Consider the following 25390-nt stretch of genomic DNA (forward strand, 5'->3'; position numbering starts at 1 on the left):
ATGACAAAGTTGGTGATGTTCATTTCAGATGAGTAGAAAGATGAAAACCGTGGCTGGCTGAATTCCCTGTTGTACCAGATATTGTTTATTTATCAGTGTTTTCCTCACAGTGATATAGCACTAAATACAGATGACAATAGCACATACTGTTAAGATGTGAAATGGCATGTAGCATGTTGCCTGCAGCCACAAATGTTGAAGGTCTGGTTCAGATGTTGCTGCACTAGATCATATTCTACCTCTTTCACCATCCAGTAAATCCTGCCAGAGCTCAGGATCAAGTTTCAAATAGTTCATATTCCTGCCAGTGTTGCTGCCAAAACTTTCTTTCATTTCTCAGGTCTGCGATAATTTTGGCTGATTTCCATGTGTGCTGTTAAAACATCACGATAAATACATCCATTTTAATATTACCGTTTATGAAAAAGTGTAACAGAGCCAGTTATTATATGTTATATTATATCTTTTCTTGCAACATGCCATTGATTTTGCTGCTGACAGTAAAACACAGCACAAGATAAATAATAACTTACTACAATTTGTGATACTTGCAATAAGAGAGAATTTAATATATAACAGTGTATATAACATTCAGGATATAACATTCTCCTCCAGAAAGCTAATTAAAAATGACATTAGAATAAAATCTGAAACTGATTGAAATAGAACAAAACTGATGTATGAACATTTGAACATTAAAAAATTTCAACTATAAAAATACTTTAAAATATTTGTGTCAGTTCTCATAACAAAGTGACCATTCTTTAAATTATTTTCCACATCACGTTTATGTAAAATAACAAAATCTCTTAGAAAAATGGGGCAAAGCCTAGAGATAAGCTCCTTCAACTACAAGTACGGTTCGCTCTGAATTTCAGGAAAACATATAGACATGTTGGGAAGCCGGCTGAGCCAGAGCAAATTCATGACTGAGTTCTGGACAAAAATGCAGTACACTGGTGATAGAGCAGGAAAAAAAGCTGCAAACCAGGAAATTTAGAAAAGTTACTTGGGCATGTGAAGGGGACGTTAGGAAAGCCAAACCTCGGCTATATTTAAGATTTGTAAGGAAAACAAACTAAAGGCAACAAGAACTGGTTCTACTGCTGCATTAATAGTAGGAGGCTGAAAAATGAAAATAAGTAAGTGTTGCTGAATGAAGTGAGTAATTCAGTCACAGTGTACACTAATAAGGTCTCAGTGCCTTCTTACCTCAGTTTTCTCTGACAGGGTTTCTCAGACCTCCAGATTAAAGGAGAAGAGTAACTACTGACAGTGGATGAAACCAAACCAAGGGTTTCTGGAATAATTTGGTACATGCTTGTGTGTTGGAGCAGACAGGCTGCATCCAATAATGCTGCTGATTTATTTATAGGCTGCAGATGTATCACATTTGAAAGACTATTGAACTTGGTGGAGGTGCGAGAGATTTGGCAAAGGGCATATCTATGACTTTCTAAAAAGCCAAAGGACTGAGCAGAGCTGCTAAAGGTCAGCTAGCCTTAGTTTGATTCTTCAGAAAATTATCAAATGAGTTCCAGGACCATAAAGGAGAAAAAAATGTGATTTGTAACAGTCAAGATAAATTTGCCAAGAATAAATCATGTCAGATCAAATCTGATTGCTGTCTATTTTGAAATTATTGAATTTTTAGACAACGCAATATAGTGGTTATCAATTACCTAGATTTTGGCCAAACTTTAGACACCCTCCCTGCTCTATCTATGTACTTAACTGAAGATGTTACAGTCCGTATGGCTGGACAACTAGAGACTCAAAAGACTGTTTGGATGGCTGGGCTGAGAGTGCTGGTGTATGTGTCATACTCTACCCAAACCCTGGAAATAATGGACTATCACAGGAATCTGTCCTGGGACCCATCCTGTTTAATATCTTTATTGGTAATTTGGAGTAGGTAGTGAAGTACATACTCATCCACTTTTGAAGTTTACACCAAAGTGGGAGGAGAAGTCTATGCGCTCAAGGGCAGGGCAGCCATGCTGAGGGACCTAGGCAGGCTGCAAGGATGAAAGGACAGTTTTATGGAATTTAACAAGACTGAATATAAAGTTCCATGTGTAGCTAGGAAAGTAGAGCAGCCTCTGTCTTTGAAGATTCTCAAAGGCCAGGCTGGAAAAAGTCTTGAGAAATGTGGTCTGATCTTGTAGCTGACACTGCTTTGGATATGAAATTTAAGAGAAATCTCCTGAGGACCCATTCAATCTTTTTGTTTCATTGTAATTATTTCATGATTTTACTATCTTAATTCTTATATAGAAATCAGCTGCACTCTTGAAATCAGAAACATTTATTGCCTCAACCCAAAAGGCATCAAGTGCATTTAAACATCTTTTCTTCACTTGAAAGTGAAAGAGATTTAAGTATTTATTTAATTCCTGCAGTTAAATGCTCTTGAATATATATGAGTTTGTAGCTAACTTGCAAGTGATTTGTGACTCATTTAGTTAAAAATGACTGTGCTAATAGTGACCACTAAAATGGAATTTCCTTACATCTGGAAGATGTATTACTACATTTGGAAGAATAACAGAAGGCCAGAAAATGTTTACATAAATGAAAGAATACAGTAAAAACAAAATGAGGTAACCAAGTTTGCAGGTAGAAGTAAATTAATTGCATTTAGCCATTGTACATGTCTAAAGAAATTTAAATATTTCAATGCCTCATTTATTTCTTCATTGTGTACACACTGGGAAAAAAAAGCCTTAAAATATATTTTTTCAGAAATAAGCAAGTTTTAGTTAAAAAATCTGCAGTGAAACAGCCCTGTGGTTTAGTGTAAGGTAATTAAAATAAATGTGTTCACAAGGTGAATGCACATGTGTCAAATGAGATAAAAATCACATTTAATCAAATATCTAGTCTTCAGCTGTGTCCTGTATGATGCTAATATGATGTGGTTCAATATGATAATAAGAAATGAACACAGAATATTTTTTCCAGACTATTAATTTAGCCCAGGGACTTCCTAAAGCCAACAGGCCTGCTTTGTGCTTGTTGGGGCCCTAACTAGATGAAACTCTTTCCTACAGGTTAGTGTGATCACTTCTTAAACTCAGATTGTTGAGGTGATGGACATTGCCAAGCATACTTAGAGTCAAATTTATGAATAGAATATAGATACAACTGAAAAATATTATACTGACAAATTATTAATTTTACACTCTCTTCCATTGGATTATCCTGTCATTTCAGTAATCTGGTACACTATGATATTGTATATAAATTGAGAAATCAGCTAGGGGAGAACAACTGCAACGGTATCATGGGTTGGCAAATTTGGTGAGAAAAGACAGATGGCAAAACACCTGTGCAGAAAACAGAAATGGCATAAGTAGAGAAAGGACTTCATTTTTATTTTTGTAGCAGTTGGCTCTATGCATGTGTTGCTTTTCTTTACAGTATCTTGGCAGTTCCTTTTTAAATGGCAATTGGAAGGAAGGAAAGAACACTGCATTTCTAATCTGTGTTGTTCCTATTTCTTATTTGAGGCTGGTTTAACTACTTATTTTCATCCTGGAATAAACCTGAAGAAAATCCATGCTTACAGCATCAAACTCTATGAGAAACTGGAAGAAGAGACTGGACAGGTAATCCCCTTCACCTTTGAAGTGCTAATTCAGAGCAATACCAATTGTAGCGATAGTCTTACAAAAAGGTGTAGTTGATAATGGTGTGAAGTAGGAATATATACCTTTTTCTTTAAATACATTCTTCTTCATGCCTAGTCACTACATGTTGTTGGTGGTTTCCCAGGTCCCTCTACAGTTTAGGAAAAATGGTACTCATAAAACATCTCAAGACACAGCAGAGAGTCTACAACTTTAACTTGATAAAGCTAAAATAGTATCAGGAATCTGGAATGGGCAAATTGATTATGATACATTCCTGCCTTAAATATACCCGCTAAAAAATTCATATGATATGATGCTGTCTGTGCTTGAGAAGATTGCTGCAATTCTTCCTGTCCCTTTCAGAGATGTGTTTTTATTTGGTGACTTAAGGAATGGATATGTGGAGAAACAGAGGACTCATCTTTTTCATTTGGCATCTTTCGGCCTTATAGATCTCATTTACTAAACTTGTGGTTGCATTGGATGGCAGCAAAAATGGAATGAACCTCATTATACAAATTTTATGTGGTTTTAAAATATTTGTCATATATATATATGTGACAGATTTTTTTTTATATTTGTCATAAAATGCTTTTTTCTTTTTTCTGCTACTCAACTAGATAAGCTGCCACATCAGATTATCATTGTGAGTTCCGGTGAAAGGCTTATTCAGCCTTATCATTGTCCTGTGAGATAACATAGAAAAGGTGAAGAAAAGTGAACATTCAGTGTCCAGCTCTCTAAGGATATTTAATTTATTAAAAAGGCAAAACTGGCGAGTGGTTTTTCAATGTGTTTATAAAGGTGCTTAGTTAAATACATTCAATAGGAAATAATGCAGATGATAGATTTTAAAATTACATATGTCATATATACTTATTTTTGAGATGTGTCTGATTCTGATTTTTGAAAGTGTGTGAGTGCATATATCAAATATTAGTTAGTTGTTAGTAAAAATGAATTTGTCATGGCGTGCAATGATCACTTCTTTCAACTATTTTGAACGTAGTATTCATTAACTTAGGAAGTTAATTTGATACCTTCTTGAAAAATTATTTTCTCTAAGAGTCTATATCTAAGGCCTCTTCCTTCAAGAGCCCATAGTTTACTTGCATTTTTCTTGGTGATGTTAGTGGAAAAATTCCTGTATACTCCCTTAGCACAGGAAAATACATATATGGCAATCAGTAAAGGTTCTTTCAGTAATTTGCTGTTTCTCTGTGTTTTAGCCTGTGGGGTTTCATCAGCCTGGCAGTATCAGAATTGCTTCGACCCCTACTAGGGTGGATGAATTCAAATACCAAATGACTCGTGCTGGTTGGCACCCAACAGAGCAGTATTTAATAACGCCTGAGAAAGTACAAGAGCTATTCCCCTTATTGAACATGGATAAGGTAAAAAAGCCAGTTTTATGAAATACAACATGCATTGCAATTAAATATTGGTCTATCAGAAATGTACACTAATATTTCTTTACACAAATCGTATAACAGATTGTTGTTTTTCAATGAAAGAAAGATGTATCATAGCCTAAAATCAGATTTTGTGAATCTTAGTACATGCCATATGTTAGAGTACATACTATTAATTAGCGTGTCTATAATATTATTGTATTAAAGCATTACAACCTTTGATTTCATTGGGCATCTGAGCAATTTTACTCTTATAGGCCACTGTTAAGTTGGGTGAAGACTGATACTATTACATATTTTGAAGATTTGCTTTTACTTCTAAAAGTTTACTGTATTCAAGGAAAAAAGTGGGGTGTTTTTTTTAAACTATCAATCTTGATGAATTTTACCTTCTTTTTGGGTATTTTACCCCCATTTAGGTTTTAGCTGGCCTGTATAACCCTGGCGATGGTCATATTGACCCTTATTCTCTAACCATGGCCTTGGCTGCAGGAGCCAGAAAATACGGTGCTCAATTAAATTATCCTGTGCAAGTGACTAATCTGAACCCCCGATCAGATGGGACGTGGGAAGTGGAAACTCCACTTGGAATAATTCAAGCGAAGAGAATTGTGAATACTGCAGGTAGGATTTAATACAAGCATTTGAGTACTTTTCAGATTTATAAACCAGCTAACACAAAGCACCTGCACTGAATTGTGTGAGTTACATGTATAAGGAGTATATATGTTTTTGAACATTCACTTTGTTGTTGTTTGTTGTTTGTACATACTTCTTCACAGTGTGGTAAAAATTCAGCTCTTGTAGTAATTGCTCTTGAGTAGGCATTAAAATATTTACCCTGATTTGTTTCCAGCACCTAGCATTCAGACTGCCTTGTTAGATGTTAGTGGAAGAAGAGACCTTTACTTGTCTACAGTAAGTTATGTATCCTGAGCTGGAAGAGACTCAAAAAGGTCATGGAGTCCAACTTCTGGCCCTGCACAGCAACATCCCAAAGAGTCACAGCGTGCTCCTGAGAGCATTGTTCAAACACTTGTTTAGCTCTGCCAGCCTGGTGCTGTTACCACTGCCCTCAGGAACCTGTTCCAGTGCCCAATAGGTCAACTGTCCATGCAGTCTTCTAAAATCTAATGAAACATAACTAGGAAAGGAGATGGAATGTACATATGAAATAGAAATATCTTAATTGTTTCTTCAGGGAAAGAGACTGAGGATTTGACCTTGCCTATTTTACTATTATCTTTCTCAAAGATTTAATTCTATCCACATATCCTTGAAATGGTTGTCCTTTGAGTCATTATTTTAAATATGTGTGCTTGGCTTAACCATGTGGTTTTTGTATGTCATAAAAATTGCCTAACTCAAAGGAACTTGTATTTACGTATGCAAATGTTATTCTTCATTGTGTTAAAGAAGCCAAACTGATGTTTCTGCTTCAAAGAACTTTTGGGCAAGAAAGAAGCCAAACTGATGTTTCTGCTTCAAAGAACTTTTGGGCAAGTGTCCTTTGGATTTGTGTTTATTTTCCTGAGCAACTTAATAAGTCTAAAAACCTGTATTCAATCTAAATTTATTCCCTTATTATTATGCTGCTTTATACAAGTGTAGAAAAATATATTACTTGGTTGGCAGGGAAAAAAAATGGTTGGCAGGTCTTACGTGAAGCATGCTTTCTGCTGCCTAGTGGAAGATTTTCTGTTTTCAGTTGTTTGAAAACATTTTGAATATTTACCATATAGGTTAAAGTTTTACTGACTCTTCCTCAAACTGGATCATATCTGCATTTTTAGGGCATTAGTCCTGCATAGCTCCCATCACAGTGAATAATCAGGCTTCGATCAGAGGCTGTGATAGTTGACTTTCTTACTCAAATGGGGGAAGTGAACTGAGAGCAAGAATATGTCTGTAATTCCTTTCTGTATATTTGCAGCAGAAAAGAAAAAAAATAAAAGCACATATTTCTAGTGGAAGGCACTAGAAAATTAAGAAGTTAAGTGAGACAGGGACTCTTCTTGTTGGTGGGTAGAATACCATAGGTGACAATTGAAATTATGAAGGAAATTGACTGGAAAGGGAATAGATTGGGAGAGCAAAATGCCTTGGAAAGATTTCTGGAAGTGTTTAGGACCACTGGCAGCAAGTTAAATGATACATTGCTTGATGAATAAGGAAACTCAAACCGGGAGGGGATGGTAGCAGTGGGGATGACACCAAAGAGATAGTGGAAAGGTATCTGATATGTTTCATTAAGGAAACTAACGCTAGTAGCTTTTCAGACAAAATGGTTAGTAAGGATACTCAGGTAATGGTTGTACGTGAAACTGAGTGGAAAACTGAGCTGTTTAAGCAGCTGTAAGACTGGTGTAATATGTAATAGAAAGATGGGAGTGGTTTGGAAAGAAGAGAAGGCTGCTGGGACAGAACTTGACAAATGAGGGAGACTGACTAGCACATGGTGACAAAATAGCTGAACACGAATGTAAGCACTGGAGTAAGAGTAGAGTTTGAGACAGCAGGAAAGAAAAAAAATGAGAGAGAGAAATTTAGAGAGGGTGGGATCAAACATCTGGACTCTCAGGCTTTACAGGTCTTTCTTTCAGAGTCTGGGGTATAAACAGCTCTGTCTGTGTTAAATCAGACTTCAAGCTCTGAAATCCAGGCTTTCCATCAAGGCCTACTGAAAAACTCATTAAAAAGTGTACTTGCTTATATATGCCTCCCATACATATGTGATCACCTGCTATTGCTATATGCTTTGCTGAAATAACAAGGCTCTCAGGCTGTAAGCTTGTTCATGAGTGCCACATAATGAATTTTGGAAAGAAGGAGGACTAGAGGAGTTCAGTACGCTTTTTAGAAGGCAATCAACCATACAAACAGGGAAACCAAATGTGAAAAATTTTATATAGATCACTAACTCAAGTACTTGGAAAATGAGAGGTGTCAATATTTGATTGCCTTTGGACTGACAGTTCATATCTTTCAGGCATGAGCTATGGAACAGCATTCAGTTACAAGACCACAAGCTCTCTTACAAATAGGATCCCTATGCCATTTATTACACAGTGTGGGTATATTGGTCTGGAAAAGATATAAGATTAGGAAATGGAAAAGCAGCTGTCTTGGCAATCAGACTTAGTTAGGCCACAAACTTCTAAACACTCATTATTCCTATCTATTAGCTCACAGTCGTGTGGATGAAGTATCACAGATGTCATAATTTTTTACATTTTTGTAGTGCAGTTATCTTTGGCTAATATATCAAGTTGATATCAGGCAGGGTTTCTGGTAAATGCTTTTCAGAGCTTATTTTCGATTATTAGAAGGCACCCTTGTGAGCTTTTCGTAAGTAATTTTTATTATTTAATAAGTTATTAAATCAACAATATGTTTACTTAATTCTCCTGTGTAGTTAACTGTTCAGCCAAAATGAATATTCAAAACACACATTGCTTAACATTCTGGCTAATGATGTAAAATCAATACTATATAAAACATATCTCATACAAATTTTCTCAGAAAAAATTAATTCTTTTTCTCAGCCTTTCCTCATTCAACTACAGATCATGACTTGTATAATTTTAGGCTCATGTTGAAGAGAAAAATACATCAGAAGGCTCTTTACATTCCTTCTCCCCCTCCCCACCTCACCCTGCAACTGACATCTGCTGCAGAACTGGAACAAACTAGTTCCAACCAATCTTTAGCTGTTCCTTATGTGACATTTCCATTTGAGAGGAAAGCAGAGGCTTAATAAAAAATCTCTGACATGAAGTGAGTATACAGAGCCTGCTGAAGTTATTTGCAGCCTGTTTATAATGAAGCGTTTGATTAAAGTTTACAAAAATAGTGAATTTTGTTTATATATACAGTATGGGTGTGTGTATATAAGTATGCTTTTTCCAACATGTACACACTATATGTACAACCACTTATATATAGTGGTAGAAGATTGTCTTTTTCAAAATCAAGAAATAGTCAGATTACATACTTCAGCAGATATGCTAAGTAATACTACCACTAAATATTTCAGCATCAGATGTGTGCAGTGTCTACAATTTAATCTTTACAAATGTGCCAGAGATATAATGTATGCCTTCATTTATCTCTACTATGCATGACAGGACTTGGCATCTGCTTCCAACTAGAATTTTGTTTTAGAGAATGTATTCTTCCTTTTGCCATTTTTGGTTTTGTTCAAAAACCTTAAACAAAGAAACTAATATTTTTCTTTTAGTAAATGTCACTTTTTTGTTATTTTAAACAATTAAATAAGCACTTATCTTAAGTGTGATTTTTTTTGAAGTACAGTACTGTAAACTTTATTTTAAACAAACCTAAACTATTTGTCTCTTACTTAAAAACATTTTAAAATTAGCTTTATTTTTAATGTTATTCTGAAAAATCTAATTGCTAAGGAATTTCTTCTTATTAGGAAAGGAACAAACCTGTTTCAAAGACCTAACTTTCTGCTGCTTTCACTTTTCCTATCTGCTTTGGATCAGTAGCTGACCTTACCTTAAAATAGTTCAATTTGTAGGTTACATGGAAATGCCCAAATCAAAAGAAGTTCCCTAAAGATTGTTAGCCACTTAAATCCATATTTGCGTATGTCATGTGTAATGAAGGAAACCCTTGTATATGTACTAGAAATGCAGATTTATTCATTTTTTTCATTGTCTTCTGTATAGAGAATGTAAGTCAGGTTTCATTAGCCTTAAAAGGTGTTTTGGCACTCTATATGGTTATGGCACGATCATCCCTTAACCAGTTTAACTGGCGTAACAAGTGTCTGGCAATGAGCCTCCTCCAAATGATGAGATGCTATTTAGAAGCAGAAGCTTTGTACATGGTAACTGCAGCAGGTGCTGGTTTCCAGCACCAACTGGGCAGGGGCTTTTAGCTGAACAGATCTCTTGGAGATGATGGATTTCCTCTGCTGCTTTGTCTTAGCTGGCCGTCAGTAAATGTTAAGTGAATCATGACAGAAAACGTTGTCCTTGGAAACTTCACATTTTTTTAAAATAGTGAGTGTTGGACCCTAAAACTAGTTTGTAACGTTAAATAAGAGATGAGCAGCCATCCTGGCATGGGGGAATGGCACAAGGCCAGCAGGCCCAATTCAACTTTCCTAATTGCCCTGGCTTTAAGCCATACCAGAGGTGAGAGGATGTATTCTCAGTTAATGTCAGCAAGTGGCGTGAACCGACTGCTCCCCGCAGGACAGGGAGCCAAGCAGAGTAACAATGCTGGCTGAGCCAGCAAGGGCTCTGTCCGGCAGGGCACAGAGCAGGGAAGGCCCAGGACCTGCAGCTGGGGTCAGCCCGTGGTCCAGGGCTCCAGATAGACTTACGAAGATGAGGCACAGTCAGATCCATAGTGATGAAGCCAGGCTAGGCCAAGCCAGGAATGTGACCACAGGTCAGGAACAGGCCTGGTGACGGTAAACGAGGTCAAATGGTGCCCACTAATCAATAAGCAGGACTGCAGAATTGAGACTAAGCTGAGGTCAAGCTGAGAAGTAGTCCACGGATCAGGGTCTGGATCAATGCGTTCCATGGCCAGGCACAGGCATGGTTGTGACAGAGCTGTAAACAGGCACACAATCAAACCAGCTCAGACAGGTTCTAAAGGGCCTGAGCTGACCTGGAATGGGACTCCTGTGCCCACAGATGTGTGTGGAAGTCCCAGATTAAGCTATTCAAACTCATTTACACCTTTTGGTGTCTTTGGGGCACTGAGAAATTTTGACTAGGTCTTGTAGAGTACGGAATTGAAGAGAGAGGTAGGAGAATTTGGTTGAGACAAGTTAACAGCAAAAAGAAAGAAAAGTTGCACATTAATCTGGGCAGCATGAAGTGTATGTCCCAGCAGAAGGGACAGCTGTATTAGGTAGAAAATCTTGCAGGAGATATTTTGTCTTAAGCAGTTTGGAGTCAGCTGGTTACACAGGAGCCAGGCTGACTTGCCTTCTTTTAGTCTGTGCCATACGGCACATAGTCTTATTTGGAAGGCCCTGTTACCTCTTCTTCGTCTTTCATTTTCTCTTCCTCCAACTCTCACTCCCAAACTCCCCTGAAACTCTTATTTCATTGGATTTTCCCCTTCTATTCCCACTCTAGAGACCTCTTCTCCTTGATATAAAATTCAGGAGAGTGGGGCTGAGAGATATTCAAAGCACCTTAGAGCAGCTGCTGTTCCTGTCTGCAGTTGTACCTGTCTGATTCCCAAGTTTGTTATGTTCCAGCCTCACAGCAGATGTAAGTCATGACGCAGAGCCCAAACTAAGTGGCAGCTAAGTGGCTTCCACTCCTTCATTCTGACACAGGTGTCCCGCTAAGTGAATGTGCCTTACCAACTTAACCTTAGCACAGGAGAATTAAGTCTTCTCTATCTGGCTGTATGCATGAAGGATCTTGAGCCAGCTTCAGAGACAGGGAAGTGGTTGCTTGCATTTTCTGGTCAGAGTCTGTATCAGAACTTCTAATTTGACAGCTGTGGGAGAGCACACTTGACTATTCACCAATACAAGCATCATTATGAATTGATTGCTGTGTGAGAGACATAATAAAGGCAAGTCACATGGTGCAAGTGAAAGAGGAGAGAAATTCCAATTCCTGAGGTCAGTTGCCTGAAAAGTACTGCCTTAGTATGTTGGGATGTTAGGACTTGACTACTATCTTGGTAAAGCATGCTAGCTCATTTGGTTGATAGGAAGATGCTTGGTTGACACGATGTGAGTTAATTTATTCTGGTTTTTTTTAAGTGTCTCTGGCTTTGCTAGGAGCACATTGCAGACCTACTTTAATGAAATAAGCCATGGGGTCTCTGGAACTGTTAATTAAATTCTCTTCTGAATTTTTAGAAGTCTAATCTATAATTTACCAATTATATTTTTAATATGTGCATGCTATAATAATATATAGTTGTATAATTAGGAAAAAAGAATTGGAATTATGGAGACAAAAATATGCTAGGTAATACAAAAAATAAAGTGAAAATTAGAGGTATAGGGAAAAAAAACCTGTCACACATAAAAGCATAGTGTTTACTGCAGATATTTTATGTCATTTTTCATTCACTGAAATTAATGCTTGAATGTTTATATTTTAGTTTTGTTATTGTTTTTATTTTTTTTCTCTAGGCTTTTGGGCCCGTGAGATAGGCAAGATGATTGGCCTTCAGCACCCTCTCATACCTGTTCATCATCAATATGTTGTAACATCAACCATCCCTGAAGTGAAAGCCCTAAAAACAGAATTGCCTGTGATTCGTGACTTAGAAGGGTCGTATTATCTAAGGCAAGAAAGGGATGGCCTTTTATTTGGTCCATACGAAAGTGAGGAGAAAATGAAGTTGCAGGAGTCTTGGGTAACAAATGGAGTCCCACCAGGTGATTAAGAACATTAAATCTTTAAACATAATAGCACACATTTTAACGTGCAGAAATCCCAGGCTGTCATGCTGCCTTATGTGACGGAAAATACAAAATATTTGCAATGCATTATTTTAATGCAAAAGCTTTTTTTCAAAGAACAGTTCTAACTCTAACGATAAAAGATAACAGAAATACAAATGTAATGTAAGTAATGCCTACTACAATGTAGTCTTACCCTACTTCCTGAAGACTGCTTGAGTGTTGTGATTAGGGACAGTCACCAAATCTGCAATATATAGTCTTTTTGCCTGAATAGAAATTTTTCTAAGTTATAATTCTCTTCAGCATGCTGATGGGGGCTTGGATATTTATTGATACTACTGAGATAATGTGATTGGCAAATAGGAACAGCAAAGGAATCTCACAGACAAAATGCTGTGCTTGGGTATAAGCGCAAGAGAGGTGTAGATATGTATAGAATACAAAAATATCCTATTTTATACAGCTGGTTACTAAAAAATAGAAATCATTGTATTATATCTAGGCTCCAGCTTTCCATTCACTTCCAGACAGAAAGTTACAGGAAGTCATTATTTTTGCTGTTTTAAAAAACACAACATTTCCTAAGGAAGGGCAGTTAACATGGTTAAGTTTTGGATAGCCCTGTCACAGCTTCCTGAACTGTCTCCAGTAGCATCCAATGCCTTTACATAATGACATTCTGCCATGCTTAGAGTCCAGACTGAGGGGTGAAATATACCCAGAAATTCATATGATTTAATGGAAATCATAAGCAGGTACAGGAAGTATTTTTTTCTCATCCTCAAATTATTGATGTATTGAGAAAAATAAGTGGGTCTTATTAATGTAGAAGAAAGTTGCCATGTGTCTTCACTGCCTTTCTACTTCATTGTTGAATTTGCATGACCTTAGGGTTAAACAAATATGTATAAAGGATAGTATAATTGCAGTGACAAATAAACTTGGTCCTGCAGGTAAGTAGATTATAAAAATCTACTTATGCATGCCGTTTTTCCTCTGTAGGATGGCAAAGGTTTGAACATATGCACTGATTATTCCCATAGAACTTTTATATGTAGATAGATAGCTGTATTGATATAGATAGCTCTATTTATAGATAACTATATTTATGTATAGATATCATAGTTGTATTGAAAATGTATGCCTTCTCTGTGTAAATAAACATATATAATACAAGTCAATTATTTGTGCAGGTTTTGGAAAAGAACTTTTTGAGTCTGATTTAGACAGAATAATGGAGCATATTGAGGCTGCCATGGAAATGGTCCCCGTTTTGAGAAAAGCAGACATCGTAAACACAATTGCAGGTCCTATCACCTATTCTCCAGACATTCTTCCTATGGTGGGGCCACATCAGGGTGTCAGAAATTACTGGGTAGCTATTGGTTTTGGGTAAGTTCTTTGTGACAATTTTTGTCATGTTGTTAAAATGGTAGTCAGCTCAAGCTTTGTGCATTTTTATAGGCTTGGGAGTTGTTTTGCACATATTTTGTATTAAATGTAATTGGAAATAATCTTAATAACCACAACCTGTATAATGTAAGATCATCCTTCTCTCTTATTTCATTACTCTCAGTGATTTTTTGTTTCCTCCTTTTAATCTGGACACTATATGACACTTTATGAAGCAACAAGAAATGCTAGTACTTTGCGCTGTCTGTGCAGCAACTTAAAGTCACAGGACTACTGGGTTTGAAAGTATATTTTCCAGTTTATTTTATTTCTTGCTTTGAATTACATTGTATTTTACAGTTTTTTGTTGTATGTAAAATTGGTTTCACTGAAGTTGACAAAAATGAATGTGAAGTATACAGTTTTGTGTGAGAAACTGAAGCTGTATTAAACAGAAGATATTCCAGTATAGCATGTGACTGACTGCTCTAGGAATACAAATCCAGTGTTTCTGATTGTTGAAAGTGAAGCTGAAAAATTACATTACTGGGTATTGGAGGAAATGAAATAAAGAGGGCAGTGCAACAATAGAAATAAGTGGTTTACTGGTGCCATTCTCCCACTTGTATTTTTTCTTGAATGTGATTTACTTCTTATTTATTAGGGCTGCACTGGTGCCGGTGTTAGAACACCTACATCTCTTTAATTGTCTTAGTTTGACCATTGATTTAAGATGGATAGAATGAATCAAATACAATTCCAAGCAGATGTTATTGAACACATTCTGTTTACATAGTTTTTCCAATTGCCTAATTTGCTGTTTAAAATCCAGCTCAGCTTTTTTCCAGTTTTCTTTCATTCCAAACCAAACAAGCCCTCATATCGTAAGATAAGGCAGTATCACTAACGTGCTTTCTGAGGCCCTCAAAATAAAAGAGCTTGGTAATTTTGCAATGATTCATTGTGAAAGGTATTCACCTTTGCTGCTTGGATTTAAAAAAAAAATAACGTTATCTTTCAGTAACATTTGCAGAACTTATGGTTACAAAAGCGGTTTGCCTAGACCTTGTTCACCAAAAAGACTGTCTAAGTTCATTACTCTGTGGCCAGACTTTGGAGCATGTTTTTCTTTGTTGGTATCAATGGGAACAGAATCAAATTCCATATGTAAAAAACTGAAGACTAATGTTACACGTGTAATTTTCTTTAAACAACTTTTTTCAGGAGTTTGATTAATCTCAAAATGTTTGGACACAGGTTGCAATTATGTGGCTGTCATTGGATTACTTTGTCTGCTTTTCAGGGACTTTTGACTCTGTTCTATGCTTCTGAGTAACTGCAGTATTTCTACCAGTGTTGTAATTTTTTGTGTGCATTAGCAAATCCTTATCTTGCAGTCAATTTACAGGGACATTGTGACAGAGGACTTAGTGCTTTTAGATTAGGGGATTTTTATTATCTAAAATTAGCAGCTTGCTAGGCATTTTAACATCGAAAGAAGGTAAGTATAGTTAGCAGAGATTGTAGCACTATTTATTGTTAAGGTTGCTCAATGCTTCCCATTTTTAGTTACTTACAGCTTTGAAAATATTAACAAGAGTAGTTTAGGATTTTATTCAGGAAAGTTTCATTCAAAGTAGTGAAACCATTCCATAACATGGGACAAAGACACTAGAAAAGGTACCACAGGGTGCAGAGACTGACTTCCTAGGAATAGGAATGGAATGACTTGAAAGTGGGTGAGATGCAACAACTCATAAGACACAAGAATGTGACAGGCACAATGGGGAGTTAATCTGTCAGGGATTGGAAGGAGAGAAGAAAAACTGGAGAAAAACAGTTCATGTTCATGAAGGAAATTTTGTCTACATCATAAGAAGGCTGAGATTCCTACACTATACTACTCTTCATAGCTACTTGTAATGTCCTGTCCCTGAAATACATGTTCCATTCTTGTGCAGCAGAATGCCATGGTTGTATTTACACAATCAGCTCCCTCTTTTCTGAGGTAAAGAGGAGTACAGGCACCCTATGTAATGTGAAATCTCTGATAATGTGGGCCTAGCTAAGAGCACTAAAATTAATGGGTTGTGCAGTCAGTGCTGCCAAACTGCAGATTGCAGAGACCTCTCAGTCCAGTTGTAGGGTTGTACCTGTAGTAGCAGGGCAGCCTCCCCACACTGTCGTGCTCCAGGGGTTACCCTGCTATCAGCTCAGCAGTCTTCAGTTGAGGATAAAAGTCTTCATCGCGTTTGGTCTGTCACCACTCACAATCTCTTTGCTGTTCTCCTTTGCTTTTGGCTGCAGTGAATGGCACAGGCAGACTTAAACTGACCAAGATTTCATCAGGAGCTGTACTTGAAGGCGTCATAAGCTTTCGTGGTACCAAAGCTTATACCCATGAATAAGAGTTGTTTTTTGATTGAATTGGCACCAGCAACATCCAGCTCTTCTGTAGTGGCAGTTTACAAGCACTCATCCTTCCTGCATCCACTGCAGTGATAGAAGTTTTTGCTGAGTCTGAACATTTATCCTGAACTTCACTGTACTGATTGTATTTGGCAGAATTATTTAATGTACTCACTCATTTTTTTATGTTGATATTTTATTTAGATAAATAATGGAAAAGGTACCATGTCATTCTTATCATTGCTGTTATGGATTCATTCTTTTTACAAAGAATTCTTAGTAGAATTAAATGATTGCTTCTTTTTTTTTCCTTGGTGAGGTCATTGCCTGTTTTAACTGAAAACATAGAATTCAGATTGCAAAGCTGATGACCAGCAACTTAACTTGGTTTTAGCATCATTATTCTGCATAAGTGTCTGTATTTTAATTGCTGCATATTGATCTAAACTTGATTTGGGACAGACTTAGTGTTTATTCAAGGATTTTTCTGTTGTGCCCATGCAAGCATTGCACAAGCAACTAAGAATTACATAATTTTCACATCCTCTAGATTGAAATGTATTTTGGCTTTTTTTTTTTTTTTTTTTAAGACATGGTGGTATAATAGTGGTATTTAAAAGTTTTAAATAAATTGGTGTTAATGATTGTTTGTCTTTAAAGTGTGACTGCAGTACATTACCAATGACATTCTGCTGTTGACAGAGGAGGTGTTGAAATATCCATTAATACAGAATTTAATCTTTGAAAATAGGTCAAAACAGAACAAATTTTTAAAAAATTAAAAGGGAAAAATGTAAAATACATTGGAGTTTATGTTAGTAGTGTATGTTAATACTGATTTTAAAAAGCAAAACATAAAAGACTTGGCACTGCAGAACTTTTTCCTGTTTTTAAGGTATGGCATTATACATGCTGGTGGCATGGGAAAGTACCTCAGTGACTGGATCATTGAGGGAGAACCTCCATTTGACCTGATAGAAGTAGATCCAAACCGCTATGGAAAGTGGACCACTACAGAATACACAGCAGCCAAAGCAAGAGAATCATATGGCTTTAATAACATTGGTAAGAAGATGTTTTTAAAATACATTCAATGTCCTGAAGATGAATTCCAGCAAAGCCTGCATCTAGATTTCTCTGTTTATAGATATGTTTTCTATCTTGGATGATGATCTTAGCATGCTATAGTTTTTGGTGATTTTTGGTTGGATTTTTCCTCTCCCCCGTCTCCCTCTAGTTGGTTACCCTAAAGAAGAAAGATTTGCTGGGAGACCAACACAGAGAACCAGTGGGCTGTACGATTTGCTAAAGTCGAAGTGTTCAATGGGATTCCATGCAGGATGGGAGCAACCGCATTGGTTCTACAAACCTGGAGATGAGATTGGATACAAGTAAATGAAATATTATTTTTTTCCTCCCCTGAAAAATTGTCAATTTGCAATAACTGGCAATTTAGATTTAATGAGAAGCATGCATTTATCATTCATTTCAGCAACAGGTATCTATTAGATTGATCTTCCATTCTTGCTTCTTCCATTCTTGCTTTTTCCATTGTTTAGAATACATTTTATTCTGATAATGCAGACTTTTCAAAGCACACATCAAAGTATCTTGTATCTGTTCTATGTTTGAGATACCAGGAAGCAACCTAGCTCAAGGAAGAGCTTGGTAAACAACTTGTTCATTGCAAATGTGTGTTTACTCCAGCTCTTCCTATTTGATCAGCAGCAAAATATAATATTTTCATGATAAATCTCATTCCTCTCTGTGTAAGTGTCTGGAGAGGAGAAGCACAATCTTTGCTTTTGTTTCCCCTTCTCTATTCCTGCCCACCAAGTTACCTGCCTTCATCAGGGAGTTTCCAGTAAATAAATATTTTCTGTGGGGAAATTGGAGTCTAATCTAAATGAGGCTCATAAAGAAATAAGGAACACACTTTGCTGTTCAGAAATAAAACCTTTGACACCTTAAACTTAAATAAATTATTCATCAACAAAGTATGCTGTAAATTTACTCATGACCACTACTTATTCTAACATTTGAACAGTTTATTATACTTCAACCCACATCTTTCTGTGTTGTTAAAGGATTTTAATTATTAAGCTGTGCTAGACTAAGGAAAATATTGGGTAAGGTACCTGGAATTAGGAAAGTCTCTCTCTTTTGGATGATTATTAAACTGAAAAAACTGAAGACTACATTTGCTGCAAAGAGCACAAAAATTCTAAATTGTGTTTATATATCTAAATGCTCTGTTTCAGACCCAGTTTTCAGCGCACAAATTGGTTTGACCCTGTGGGTCGTGAATACAAACAGGTTATGGAAAAAGTTGGTGTGATTGACCTGTCACCATTTGGCAAGTTTAAAGTAAAAGGCGCAGATTCTGTTAAGCTGCTTGATCATCTCTTTGCAAATGTTGTTCCAAAGGTAAATGGGACAGTGGTAACTTTGTAATGTAGACAAGCTCTGTTTGAGATACGGAAAATGAACCATTATATTATTCCCGTATTTCTTTGATACCAAATACACAGATCCTTTGGAGAAGTTTCTGTGTCAGATATATTGCACTCAGAAGCACACAAGTGGAGTTTATACTAGGCTAGCCCCATACAGAGATACTTTTTGGCAGAGATCATTGAATCAGAATGGATGAAGTTGGAAAGGGACCTCTAGGTATCATCTTGTCCAACCCCTTATTGGACAAGTGTTACCAGGAGCTCATTGCCTAGGAATATGTTCAGATGGCTTTTGATTTAACTGGGCAACTGTTTTCTATGCTTAGCCACTTTATATTAAAAAAAAATTCCTTATGTTCAGACACCCTCCTGTGTTTCAAATCTCTTTTTTAAAAAATGCAAGCGAATCCTAGCTGGAATTCTTTTACAGTAGAATAGCTTGGCAACTGCCTGCCTAAAATTGTGCGTTGCAGTAGCAGCTAGAGCAGCAGAGCAGAACAGTGGACGGGACCTGATCATAACTGAATGAATTCCCAAGGGAGTGGCTTTGTCTTTTTTTTTCAAATGCAACCCATTGTTTTTCTGTACTCATACTGACTCTGCTTCACACCTGGCTGCCTGGTGTGGTACTCAGGAAGTACCACTTTCACCTCTCATATATCATTTTTCTCAAGTGTGGATGTTAATAGATCCTCAGAGTATGATCTTGTGCTAAAAAATGGCATACTGTGACGAACTATCCCAGATTTCTTTTTCTTGGTCTTCAGGTTTTAGTTCAGAGTCCTTTTCATTTCCTACATTGTCAAGCACTCTCATACAGCATCTTTAACTTTAGCAATTCACCTCCAGCGAGGAGATTGTTCCTTTCTCAAGTGACCCTGCAGTTACAGGATGACTTGAGTTTCATTTCAGCACAGAATTTCATTAATTAATTGCAGTACATGGCAGTTTCCATTGCATCAGAAATCCAAAGGGAGAAAACATAGGGAAACAGCAAGTATGCTGAGACTATAGTTTTGAAGGTAGACAAGCTCTTCTGAAAGGTTAAAGTCAACTCAGTGGGAAGAAAAGAGATTGATATCCTAGGAGAAAAAAGAACTTGAATAGCTATGTAGTCATATTTTTCATTGTATTAACTTTGTGATAAAAATTAGACTTGAAAGTTTGTTGTTGGTCTAGTTTCGGATAGAGGCAGAGTAACTAAGTCATTAATGGGCATGGATAATATTTACTGAATAGATTTATGTGGTACAGGGAAATCAAGATTTAACAGGAAATTATGAGAACAAGTGCTTTCCATGGAATTGAATCAGCAATGCTAACAGAAAGTTAGGTGGCCAAGCAGAAGATGCAGTTCATGAGTACACTTAAAAATCCAGCATTCACAGGTGTTGTTTTTTAAGCTGCCTGATTTTTAGTCCTATTCATGCTTGTTTCCATCATAAAATAATCCAGTGGAGTTACCAGAGATAAAATTGTATTGCAATTGGGTTGAGAGTGACCAGCATCGGGTCCTAAAAATTCAGCTGCATGCCTGTAATATACCAATAATTCATGTAATAAGACCTGCCAAATAATATTAATATCTGAAAGATTTTTCCTTTCTTCATTGTATGGAATGTGGCTGCTGACTGAGTTATTGACAAGATTTAGTGAAAGCAGAATGATTAAAGCAGAGAGATTAAATCTTGCCTCTGGAACCAGGCCAGCACAACAGCTATGGCACATTCACATTTGTTTCTATGGATGATATATGTCTGAACATGTTTGTGTTTTATGGTCACTGCTAAGTAACTGTTACTTGAAATTCTGTCACGAGGGATTGAGTTTCTATACAGAATCTGATTCAAACGTGCAGAGATATAGAATCCTAGTCAGCAACTACAAAAAATAGAAAAGCATTCATAAATCAGGGCCACAAAAGCATAAGCCAGCTCAGTATTTCTCTCTGTAAGGGGAAAAGCATATGTTATTCTCTTGGGACCTAAAACCTTATTCTCAGGAATATTCGTGTCAATTGCATGGAGAATTTTTTATTTAGATGAAAACAAGTGTAGCTTAAGAATGCCTTGTGTAATATGTAATTAGGAAATATTTATTAAGATCTTGATTTATCTTATGTTTAAAATTTCCATTTTTTCTAGAAAGGAAAAAGTGAAATTTCTACTTCAAAGTTTGAGATGGGCCAGTTGTATATCACTCCTATTATTGCAATAGCAGAACAAACCTAAAAAATTGTTTTTTCAAATGAAGACAAATAGCTATATATTTAATGATGTTTAAGAATTTCAAGGTTTTATTTTGTATCCTTAATAATCACAAATTTTACTCCGTAGGTAGGTTCCACAAATATAAGCCATATGTTAACGCCAAGAGGAAAAGTTTATGCTGAGCTAACCGTCTCTCAACTGTATCCTGGAGAATTCATGCTTGTAACTGGGTCAGGGTCAGAGCTCCATGATCTGAGGTTAGTGTATTTGTATCTGCTATATAGTCACATTAGCACAGAAGCATTTTTACTGAGTTCCAAATTCTCAATTATTACTCAACAAATTTTTCACAAAGTTCACAAGAATTCTACTTATTTATTGATTCTAGTTTCTTAGAAATTTGGTTGACTTGAATTCTGAAGTATTAGCAATTGGATATTGAATTATTGCTGATGTAAAAAGATGGAGAACCTGCTAACAGTTATGTAATATACTTTATTGGAGATAGTTCTTGTTTTGTTGTTGAACCTGTTTGTCTTTGGCATTGCATGATGTAAGACAGCATGGCTGTTCCTTTCTAGTGTGTTCTCTTGCGCAAGAAAGAAAATTGGCTCTTAACAGGGATGACCCTAGAGGCAGTGACCTGGCCCCGACAGATAGGCAGTGCAGTGTTCTTGATGCTGTGGTAATGTCTTCTGCTTTGGGATCTGGGGTCACAAAGTGAAAGGAAAGAAGGAAAGAAGAGAAGGAGGGGAAGAAGAAGGAGGAGGGAAGGAAGGAAGGAAGGAAGGAAGGAAGGAAGGAAGGAAGGAAGGAAGGAAGGAAGGAAGGAAGGAAGGAAGGAAGGAAGGAAGGAAGGAAGGAAGGAAGGAAGGAAGGAAGGAAGGAAGGAAGGAAGGAAGGAAGGAAGGAAGGAAGGAAGGAAGGAAGGAAGGAAGGAAGGAAGGAAGGAAGGAAGGAAGGAAGGAAGGAAGGAAGGAAGGAAGGAAGGAAGGAAGGAAGGAAGGAAGAAGAGCAGTTGCATGATGGCATTACTAAATTACTTCTCGTAGATGAGCATTGGAATAGACATTTCTAGTGCTCTTCTTATTGGATGTTGCTGACAAGTCAGTTGATCAAAATGAATCAACACATTAAAGATTGAAATTCAGTACCCTAAGTACAGACAAAAAATAATGTACTGTTTCATAACAGCCCCACAGGAATCTGTAGGAGCACTGGCACATTCAGAAATTAAATGGCAGAGCAGATCTAATATAATTAGTTCTACAGATTTTCTGCAGTCCTGTTTGATACTTGCCTAGGCCTGAGATCTTACAATACTGCTTAACAATGTAGTATTCTATAAGATTTTAAAATGTACCCTTTTTATAAAATTTTCTGAGCTTCCTTAAAGATAATTTGCAGCAGTTGTTTTTTATTAAATTCTAACTGAATTTCCTGCCAATACTTTGAATGCTGCATTCAGGAAGCAACAAACCTGCTTGTACATTTCTGTTGCCACAGAAATTTATTTAGAGATTTCTTACGTTCATAGTTTTTATTCCTTTCTCTTCTTGTATGTTGACATTTTATTAACACATTCTGGGTCCAAACCCAAATCTGTTGTCATTGTAGGAGACCACTTCTTTCTCTTACCTTAAAAATACTGTTCTACCCATTTAAATGTTGTTATTTCCTGGCTGTGTCTCAGATGCCTGTGTTCCTATATCAGTGTCTCACCAGAAAACTCTGTTTAACATCAACGATGGATTTGTCTATCTAATGTAGCACACAGTTTTGTTGGTTTTGGGAGTGTGGGATTGGAAGTTGCTGGGGAAATGAACACTAACAAAAGAGAACTCCTAGTAAAATCTTATTAAATTCTTTTTTTTTTCATAAGCAGTGTAACATCAGTGTTATGTTTTATGTGCAGATGGATAGAAGAGAAAATAACAAGAGGTGGATACAAAGTTGAATTAGAAAACATGACAGATGAAATGGGAGTACTTAGTGTAGCAGGTCCATATGCACGACAGGTCCTCCAGAAGTTGACAAATGAAGACCTAAATGATGCTTCATTTAAGTTTCTCCAGTGTAGACATCTGAAACTTTCCAATATTGCTGTTACTGCCATTAGGATATCTTACACAGGTAAGAAGTAGAAAAAACATACTTAAGGAAAGAGATAATGAATAAAATAATAAATGCCATTAAAATGATGTTGAAAACTAAATCTCATCATGTACTCATAAGACATCGGTTTGCTACATCTTACATGTGAGTGTGGGAAGCATCACAGTACATTGATTTTCAAATGTGTTGTGGTCAGGGTCTGTGCTAAGTTTTTCCAAGACCTTTTTCCTTTAGAAATACCCTATAGTGCAAATATTTATTTTTCAGAACAAAAGGCCAGTTCTGATAACCTCTTTGGTATTTGGTGCAAAACCAACGTCAAGAATTGTTTTTGGATTACCGTATATTAGTGTTTGTAATGTGCCTTGAAAATGTAATGCTGTAGTTGTTAGTATTTGGCCGTCCCAGTTACATTTTATTTTTATTTCTTTTTGCATCTATTTTGAGTGTAATAGACTGAATTGAGAGCATTCTGAAGCAACTGAAGTCCTTGCAATTCATATTCTCTTTCTGTAGTGAATATGTTAGATATGTTAAATACACTCATTTTTATTTATATTCAGTTACATTTACTGTTCACTTGCCAAGTCATCATCTGTTTATAATGTCCTTAATTTATCCTTGTGACTTTGTTACATGACCTTTACTTATCAGTTTTTTTGTTAGTTTTTTTACCCACAGTTTTCAGTAAACAATTTAAATTTGAATAATGGTATCACTGCTTAAGATGTAGGGCACAAATCCTCTGGTAGTTCTTGCTGGGAATTAGAATTGCTATATGATAGAATTGACCCTAGAGTGTGAATTAACACTTACTGTGTTGATCCTCATTTTTGACCAAGGATGGCAGTATATTTATTAGGATCATTAAACTGAGCTGATTAAAATACTAATCTTTTTTGTATAATAGGTGAATTGGGCTGGGAACTCTATCATAGAAAAGAAGACTCTCTACCTCTTTACAGTGCAATCATGGAAGCTGGCCAGAAGGAGGGAATTGACGACTTTGGAACATATGCTCTCAATACTTTGAGGCTGGAAAAAGGTTTCCGAGCCTGGGGAGCAGAGGTTGGGAAATAAAACTTCTTTACTATTATTTCTGGAAGTTTGGGGCTTTTTTATTTGTGGAGCAGGGTGTGTCATGTTGGTGTATTTTTTTTAATTTTTGTTGTTGTTGTTATCACTATGCAGCTTTTAGTCATAGTTAGCACAGCTGTTATTTGTACCATTTTCTTAGTTTAGCATGAAAAGAAAATTTTCCTCAAGCAGGAAAAGCTGCTATAATTCTTACTGGTGATTTTCTAAATAAAAACAACTGGTATACTCCATTGCACTGCTGGCAAAGAAACACTTACTTTGATTCATGGGTGGTTTTCCTCTTGTGTATAACTAAATCGTGAGGGTTTTGCTGAGCTCTAGTATTTCAAAATCAAAGGTTTGGCTGACAGGTTCTCAAAATGTTTTATTTCTCTAATAGCTATGTCATGAGAGGCAAATTATTTTGCTTCATAATGTATTTGGAACTTTTTGGTTTTTCTTTACCTTGTTCCTGCTCATTCATAATAAGGAACTACTCACAGGGCCTAGAGAATTTGGGAGAAGTCAGTATAATTCCATTTTTTCTGGAATTATTCCTTTGGAAATGAAAGATCTCAAGAGGTTGAAATGGTGGGAATCTAAGGGTGCTTTTAATTTCCCTGTGCTGTTATTTTCATTCTTTCTTCAAGTGCTGCCTGAGAAATTATTCCCCCTACAGCTAATGGGAGGGAAAAAAACACAATTGGCTTTGTGTTTTATTTCCCTCTACAGCTAAACCACTCTGCTGTGCTGCAAATAATGTGCACACCTCAGTTACTCAATCTTCTGAGGATCCATTCTGCTTTCATGAAAAATCCTGTTTCTTACTGAAAAGTGTTTATTTTGCATATGGAAACTTAGATGACTGGTTTACATATCTTTATGTCATATTAGGCATGTTAGTTGATACATTGTCTGAATCCCTTGCTGGAAGTCTGCAGTGTATTCAGACAGAAGTTGTGCATCACAGTGTTGAAGACCATGACAGAGTAGTAAATAGAAGGATTTTATAGAATGAATAAATAACTCCCCCCAGTCCAAAAGCTGTATGTCCATCATGTATAGATGGTGAATTTATATCTTTTAACAGATGAACTGTGACACTAATCCCTTGGAAGCAGGACTGGAGTATTTTGTAAAGCTAAACAAGGTATGTCTTACTATTTTCAAAACGTTGTATTATGTCCAAGATTATTCCTTAAGCGTTTGAACATGAAAAATGCCATTAGTTGGAAAATAAAATATATTTAGTAAATCAATG

The 25390-nt window shown here is 36.5% G+C and overlaps 1 protein-coding gene across 1 annotated transcript in view; it reads left to right on the forward strand.

The window, feature by feature from the left end:
- Positions 1-25390, forward strand: part of DMGDH (dimethylglycine dehydrogenase) — a 41321-nt gene that overhangs the window by 4464 nt on the left and 11467 nt on the right. The window contains exons 3-14 of the mRNA XM_033085055.1: positions 3513-3611; positions 4865-5029; positions 5467-5671; positions 12195-12443; positions 13664-13862; positions 17167-17336; positions 17509-17662; positions 18533-18698; positions 21064-21194; positions 22853-23070; positions 23963-24120; positions 25220-25279. Of these exons, the coding sequence (XP_032940946.1) occupies positions 3513-3611; positions 4865-5029; positions 5467-5671; positions 12195-12443; positions 13664-13862; positions 17167-17336; positions 17509-17662; positions 18533-18698; positions 21064-21194; positions 22853-23070; positions 23963-24120; positions 25220-25279 (1974 nt within the window). The remainder of the gene's footprint in view (positions 1-3512; positions 3612-4864; positions 5030-5466; positions 5672-12194; positions 12444-13663; positions 13863-17166; positions 17337-17508; positions 17663-18532; positions 18699-21063; positions 21195-22852; positions 23071-23962; positions 24121-25219; positions 25280-25390) is intronic.

Source organism: Catharus ustulatus, chromosome Z (assembly GCF_009819885.2).
Source record: "Catharus ustulatus isolate bCatUst1 chromosome Z, bCatUst1.pri.v2, whole genome shotgun sequence".
Taxonomy (NCBI): Eukaryota; Metazoa; Chordata; class Aves; order Passeriformes; family Turdidae; genus Catharus; species Catharus ustulatus.